This window comes from Drosophila navojoa, chromosome 5 (genome assembly GCF_054131105.1).
Source record: "Drosophila navojoa isolate 15081-1374.11 chromosome 5, UAZ_NAV_1.0, whole genome shotgun sequence".
Taxonomy (NCBI): domain Eukaryota; kingdom Metazoa; phylum Arthropoda; class Insecta; order Diptera; family Drosophilidae; genus Drosophila; species Drosophila navojoa.
This window is the reverse complement of record NC_142893.1, coordinates 13351649-13359590: the sequence shown is the minus strand read 5'-3', so window position 1 is coordinate 13359590 and position 7942 is coordinate 13351649. Positions and strand designations below refer to the sequence as shown.

At 37.2% G+C, this 7942-nt stretch overlaps 1 protein-coding gene across 1 annotated transcript; it reads left to right on the top strand.

Annotated features, from left to right (window-relative positions):
- Nucleotides 1-451: 451 nt before the first annotated feature.
- On the top strand, nt 452-7549 carry LOC108655258 (uncharacterized). The gene is made up of 3 exons (XM_018107009.3): nt 452-722; nt 6041-6627; nt 6695-7549. The coding sequence occupies exons 2-3, from the start codon at nt 6042-6044 to the stop codon at nt 7246-7248; spliced, it is 1140 nt and encodes a 379-aa protein (XP_017962498.1). The 5' UTR covers nt 452-722; nt 6041; the 3' UTR covers nt 7249-7549.
- The last annotated feature ends 393 nt before the right edge of the window (nt 7550-7942 follow it).

Below are 7942 nucleotides of genomic sequence, written 5' to 3'. Positions count from 1 at the left end.
GTAAAAAGTTGGCAGCACTGCTGCCTGCAGTCAGAGTAACTTGAATGTTCGATGCGAGCGCCTTGCAGCCAGCGTCTGTGTAAGTTCGATCGGACTTGTAAGTTGTATACTTAAAAGCGCTGCATACGATTGGCCTCAGCTGACCAGTGAGAGTCTCCCTGTTAGCTCAAATGTTCGATCGGCGCTTGGCATGCAGCCACAACATACACTTCGAACCGAGCTGTAACTCGCTGCCTACGAAAGACTAAGCATACTCTCTCTCTCTCTCTCTCTCTTCGTCTTTTCGTTAGCATACATGCTCGAACGACGCTGCGCACTCAGTCGCAACATTCCTTTCGAGCGTCTTTAAGTCTGCGCACAAGCGCCATTCGTCTCTCACGAAGTTTGATCGGCGCTCGAGCTTTCTACGAGTTGCAGCCTTCGCGGTTCGCAGGTCTGCGCAGAAGTGAAGACCAATCATGTTGTCAGTCAAGACGCGCAAGCCTCGGTGGAAGCTTATTTATGCGGCGATCTTCGATAAGATTTTTGGTTTGCCATGACAGCCAAGCGCATTAATGGATTCTATGTGCCGCGACTGAAACGTGTTTGAAATTCGCAAACAACAAAAGCATATTCGTATACAAAAAAGAACTGTGAAAACTTTGTTTGGCCCAAGCGACCAAAAGGAAAAAGTGTGAACAAATATAGTATAGAAAAGGGCCAAAAAATCAATATATTAAAAGGTGAATGAATATCCAGAAATGGCAAACTATGTCAAATGCAAAGAAAGTTACAACGTGGGCATCATATAGAATGAAATATGATTTACGATATAGTATGACTATAGCTATGGGAACGACAGCTGGTAGGTTGTCTGGGGCTTGTCTCGGGCACCGCTGTTCGCGTGGGCCACACTGCAATTCCAATGTAAAGAAGACCATTTTGGGATAACTCATGGCTAATGATCATCATCTCAAGTGTTGGCAATTGTCATACGCCCAGGCATGCGAGTTCCAAACGGCAGAAGAATTATTGAGATGATTTGCCAAAGTTGTTGTTGTTGGGTTTGCTGAGTCATTTCGTGAAACACTTGTTGCTGGGTGTTGATTTGAGGGCGCGGCCGATGCGTGCTGCGAATGTGATAAGTAAATACAAAAGATTCTTTCGGGTCGCATTCCAGAAGAAAGCTGTTCTAAAAGCCAAAAGCTGGGCCATAAATTGAAATGCGAAATATCTTTGATCTATGTCGAAAACAAGAGAATTGTTCAAAATTTGCAATGAAATCACGTTAAGTTTTGGGCAGAAGGCGAAGAAAGTATTCTAATGCTGCAAAAGGCACTGAACAGAATAATCAAGCAATAGACGTGAGATCATTTTATTAAGATAAGATCGCAGAGTTCTTTGACATTGATTTGACATTCAACATAGGGTTCATTTCTTATAAAAGTAAATTTGTATTTTGTGGACTTCAAGTATATTCCACAAATATTTCCCTTATCATTCTGTACTTATATATAATATGGGAATGTACTTATATATAGCTCAACTCATCATTCTTGATGATATCACAGCTAGTTAAACTATTTATTTATAGAAATTTGTGTTTTATTTAAGCTAATCATTTCGCATAATTCGCAAGGTCGTCATAAAATTAAAACCTGTTTTTTTCCATTAACTACCAAAAACGTTGACGCACTGCCAAAAAATGCACAAACAAAAAAAAAGCAAACCTAATGAGCAGAAGATTTCATTCAGCTTCAGTAAATTCATTGGCATGACAATCAATTGTCGCCTCAAAAATTCAATTTAAATATTAAAAACATATTTCACAGATGATAGTTCAGGAAATGTTTTGTATGCTCTGCATTTGTTAAGCTTGTTGAGTTATCAGAAAATAATAGAGATTAGTTTTTTTTTATGAATGCAAGAGAACAATTAAATGGGAATTTTGATAAAACATCGAAATTTGTGTATGAAATACTAGTTAATGTTTCAAACCGGTTTTATTTTATATGTTAAGTGGATTTTTGGATTTTTTAAGAATTTTTATTAGTATTCCTCAACACTTTAAAAAATTTGAATTTGGATAGGTTCTTAAACGCTTGAAACTGGAAGTTGGCAAGCTTGCTTTATAGGTACATTAAGCTATGCATCTAGAGTGGAATTGTCTATAGAATAATAAATTCGAAATTGCAATTCGTACATCTCAATTAGTTCAAGGAATAAACTGTTTCTGTTCAAATTTCAATCTGTTTCACACAACGCTAAAGCTGCGCTCTTTTATGGCGCTTGCCTCACTTTATGATGGCTCGTTTTTAATCAATTTATGCGCTGCGTTGGCCATAAAAGCACACTTAAAAATGATTACACAAATTTCACTGGGTTTATCTTGGCCACATTAAAGCGGCGCGCACTTGCGGCTTTAACAGTCATATTAAAAACGCATAATAAGCTTCAAATGTGTTTGCCAAATGATATTAAATTTATTAAGCCAGAGGAATTTGAATATTGATTAGCTTAAGAGACTGAAATTGGGTCTCTCTATATGCTAGGAAACTAATAATATATATGTAGCATATGAACTTCACACATTTCGTATGCAAATGGCCAATTGATGGCTGCTAACGCCGGGTCCAATCAAACAAATGGCCAACTAACCTCGTGCCAAGACCACATAGTAATTAATTAAACGAAGACTAGTACTTTACCAGTACATACATATACATATATAGAGAGAGATATATTGAGATATCTTGTGGCTAATGCTAATTGCATTGTCTTGCGGGAATTGTTTGCTTGTACCGCATGACGTATACGTAATGTGCATTTATGCAACCACACAGCTGCATGCCAAAGGGTGTGCGTGTATCTCTCTCTCTATCTCCCTCTCTCTCTCTCTCTCTCTCTCTCTCTCTTTGTCAGTTTGTGTGCGTGTGCATTCCATGCCTCAGTAAGCGTTGCAAAAACTGTAATAAATCAAAATATTGTAACCATCGTTCGATTTATTTGCGTGCATAGAAATATGATAAAATGTAGGCAGGCAACTCAACATAGCAACCTATGGGCATTGCTGATATACCCTGTAGATTTGTACAGTGGGGTGTATTGATTGAGAGGTAGAAGAAAAAATAAATAAAAGTAATTTTTATTAAGTAAAATTATATAATGGGAAAATTTTAGTTTTTATTCCAAACTTAATTAAGAAGTAATTCTAATATATATTGAGATATCAATATTCTAGTAAATCAAAAAATACTTCTATAGAATTATACAAAACCTCTGTATGACTTCTTAATATAGCTCCTAGTAGCTCCTAGAGTATCTCTCTAGTCATGCATATCCACCTGTTTCACTTCTTGATTTATAATTATATGCGCGCCCAGGCAAATAGTTGCTGGCAACCGATTCGATTTGCGTGCCAAAGCAAAGTCACGTTGCATTGTTTATATTGCAATTTATTTGGTGTATTTTATAAAGATATCTAAGAAAACAAAAGAAAGGCTAAAAGAAAATATTTTATAGCGGCGCGCGACATTGTCTCAATGTCTGCAGAAAGCGGGTGGCATTAATGGGAATATATATATAGAGAGAGAGGGCAAAGAGAGAGTGCGAGACAGAGAGAGATAGATAGGGCATGTAACCCATAGAAATGTAAATCGATCGCCCAAGAAATTAAAACAAAAAACTATGCAAATTAGCAAATTGCAAATGCCTGCGAAATAGTTGCATAAGCCACGGCCGACTGGACTGAAATGGGCGTAACAAAAGCGAAAAAAAACCCAAATAATCGATAGCCAATATATGGCCAATATCTCAGACAGCATATTGCCAAATGAAGAGATGAACGCTGCACTTGCTGCTACGACTGAGGCAATGCTGGCCAAATATATGAAAATATGTGAAATAACTATTCAAATATATGGCAGTAGATGAGTGCATGTATGTGTGTGAATGGGTGGGGTCTAAACACTCTAATCATATAGCTCAATAAACACTTTAGCCTAATGACATCATGCGAATAGCTGGGAAGATGTTTAGTTAAGATGTTTGGGTAAGATGAGCTTGTAATCTTGTGGAAAATAAAATCGAGCAGTCTATTAAATGAAACTAGGTTTTATTGAATCTATAGGAAAGCTTACTGATACGAATGTAATACATTGATAATCATATATCAATCTCAATATACTCCTAAATGCCATTAACATGTATGTTAATATGCATATGTTAAATTGCATATACATATGTATAAATTCATTTTCCTTTTATACTCTAAAAAAGCTGTGAGCCATGCAGTTTCTTTTTTTATAGCTAGTCTATAACTAGTCTCTATTTAAATATTATTCAAAAATTATTGCACTTATCTGGCGTATAATTTTATACCTTGACCTTCAGACCTTAAAGACGTCTCTGGGCCCCATCACACAGCGCGTTGCTTCGACTCATCATTTGGCTGATTTGAAACTAAAATTTTGTTATTTATATGCCAGACGTCTTTTGTTATACTTAAATCACCTGAATTTGTGCACCTTTGCATGCAAATAAATAATAAATAATTTATGATGGGGAATTTGATAGCTCAAAAACAAACCAAATTGGTTATCAATAGCAAAAGAAACAAATCTTTTGACATGAATAAAATCAAAAAAATAAAGAAATAAATAAATAAATAATAAAATAATAAATAAAATAAATGCAAATTTATATTATTATAATATATGCGTCACAATTTCTGTTAATTTCAATTAGGCAGCTGTCAGACAATGCAATATTAAATAAACATCATGAAAAGTCAAAGTTCCTCCCCCCTCCTGGGGGGAGCTTATCAACAACTATTTGATTTTCCAACTCAGCGCATTGGATTTTATCTCAATTAATTTGTGTTTTTTTTTTTTTGCCTTGCATTGCTAAATTTTAGTGTCAGTTGCATTTAATTTTATTTAATGTATTTATTTACAGTATGTAAATATTTTCCACTGCGGAAGAGCTAACAGATTTTTAATTAAAAACTTTGCGACTTTGTCAGGCAGCCAGACAGGCAAACCGAACAAGCCAATTATATTTGATGGTCAGCTTATGCAGATAGAAAAAAAAATGAATGAAACTAGTTAAAGTTTGCAAAATTCATTTTGTTATGTAAAATTTTTGTAAGAAGTGTAGTTAGTAAAGTTTCTAGATTTTTTTTTTTCAATTTAAAAAGCAAAATAAATTGTTTTTAATTGTTGAAGATTTTTTATTTAATATTTAAATGCTAATGGAATTTTAATGCAGTTCGCAGAGTATTTATTAAATAATAATAAATAAATAATAGTAATAAATAAAGTATTTATTAAAAAATTTATGAACTTAAGACATAATTTATTTTATATCTATTTTTTTTAAATTTTTTTTATTTTATTTTATTTAATTCTATTTTATTTTTTTTTGTTTATTCTTTTTAAATTTTTTTTTTTTATTTTATTTTATTTATTTTATTTCTTTTTTTATTTTATTTATTTTATTTTATTTATTATATTTTTTACTTTTTTTATTTTATTATTTTTCATTTCATCTATGACTCACTTGCATCAATTTACATATCCAGAGAACTTTACTTAATCTCAATCTCTAATATCACATTTATAGTCTTAAGAACTTTATCAAATAGATCTACTTTTGCACTCCCAGCTAAATAAGCATACAGATTGATGTGAATTTCCATAAACGGCCGAGTGTTGTTGATACACATATAAAAATCCAACTAGTTTGACCGCAAAAAAAATAAATAAATAAATCGCTGCAGATGTTAAAATATGCCATTAATTGTAACACCTGCTCGATGAAGGTGAGCTAGTGGCTTTTAGACAAACCTAATGGCCGCGACAATTTATGAATGTGTGGCATATTGATGGGGCATGCAACAGATTAGCTGTCGCTGATGGTTGGCGGAAGAGTTTCTGTTGTCGCATAAACTGAAGTTGGCCGATTGCATAATCGAGCCATTGAAAACTCAACCAGCTACGCACTCTCACTCACACACACTCTCACCTCCTCTCTCCCTCTCTCTCGCTCTCATTCTCTGCAGCATGCGGGAACGCAGTCAAACAACGCCGCGTCGTCGTCGCAATGGTCCCAAGCAGGCGCTGCCCGTCGAGTCCAACTACCAGTTAGAGCCGACCGAGGCCATTTATGGCTCGACTCTGTTGCCATCGCAGCGTCGCTTTATGGATCCGTGGGATTTGGAGAATTACGATTATGTGCGCAAGAAAATGGACATGGACAACATTTTGCCAGACTATGAAACGGCGCTGGACTACGACCTGGCGCCGTCGCAGTCGCCCAGTCCAGTCTATGGTCACAGCAGTCAGCCGGTCATGGCCTCTACCATGCCACGCCCACACACCAGACGCGTGTCACGCAGCCAGTGCCAGCTGGAGTGCTGTCGCCTGCCCCATCTGGGTGACAGTCGCACTCGCAATCGCAGCCGCAGCCGCAAGGAGCTGCTCTATGCAGCACGCAGCGAAGTCTATGGCCCAGCGCCGATATCGAGTAGATATGATGACTATATGGCCACCATGACCAGGCAGCTGCATCTGGATGACGATGACATCGAGCAAGAGGAGCAGGAGCAGCTCTATGGCGAGCAGCGACAGATATATAATGGCTATGGAGGTAGGTCTGGTATAACGGATTCTCTCTTCTCTCTCTCACTCACTTTCTCTCTCTTCTGCCTTGTCAGGCTTCTCCAGCGCCAGTTCCACGGAGCAACACTCCTCCATTGGCGATGAGCTGCCCTCGCTGGCGACGCTGCCGCGTCGTGCCGCCACACTGCAGCGTCCTGCGCAGCAGAGCCAGAGCAGAGAGCGCATGGGCTACAACAACTCCAACTATAGTTCGGGCTATGGCACTGCGCCGCATCCGCGACGCAAGCGTAGCCAGGCCACTGGCAAATCCTTGGCCATGACATCGGCCAAGGCAATGCCACAGATTGATTTTCCAGCACCGCCCCCGCTCTCGCCCGCGTACGACTATTGCAATCCGTATGCTACACTGCCGTATTGCAGCGTACCGGATTGCGCCGAGTGCCAGCAGCAGGCGACGTCCCTCATCTATGCGGCACCATCCACACTCTACGGACGGACGGGTGGAACGCAAAGCGATTCGCCAAGCGACTCATCGCTCTACGCCGGAATTTATTCGCGTAAATTTGGCTTGAGCAAGAAGGGTCTGCTGCAGATCGATTATTCCTGCAGTTGGAATGATTTGGATCGTGTTATGGGCCGTCAGTACTGAGTGCCCACTGTACGGCACTTGGGTCATGGGTGTTTGGTTTTAGTCTCTAGTTAAACTATTTACATTAAGAAACATCGATCAAAACAAAATGAAAGTAAAACCCATTTGTACGTAAATCACTTCACATGCATACATATACATATATACATACATATCTAATTGAAAAGAAAAACATGCATCAACCCGTACCAAATAATTTAAATTGTGTTTAGCATCGCTCTTAGTCGCTCTCCAAGTCACGCATCTAACGTGCAACAAGTCTTTGAGATTAACGAATAAAATTGATTTTACAAATAATGTATATATATTTTTGTTTTGATAAAAAAAATAATATAATAATAATGATAATAATAGATAAAAAATATATTTTTATATATTTAAATATACATTTAAGATATTTAAATAAATTATAGCTAAAGCTCTTTATGCAGCCACTCAATAATTCGTGCGCTCGAAAGTATGCTGCATATTTTTGACAATTGCAAATTCATGAACAGCACAAAAGTAGGCAATGATTTTTTCCACACTTGAGATGACAGACACATACGGAACCTCATATTCATTTTGCTTTGTCTCTTCATAAAAGCTTAGAGAACTTCGACTAATATTGCAATAAGTAAAGCATTTTGAAATTAACTTATTGTTATTTGTTTTTCATACGAAAAATAAAATCAACAACATATTGTCGATATAT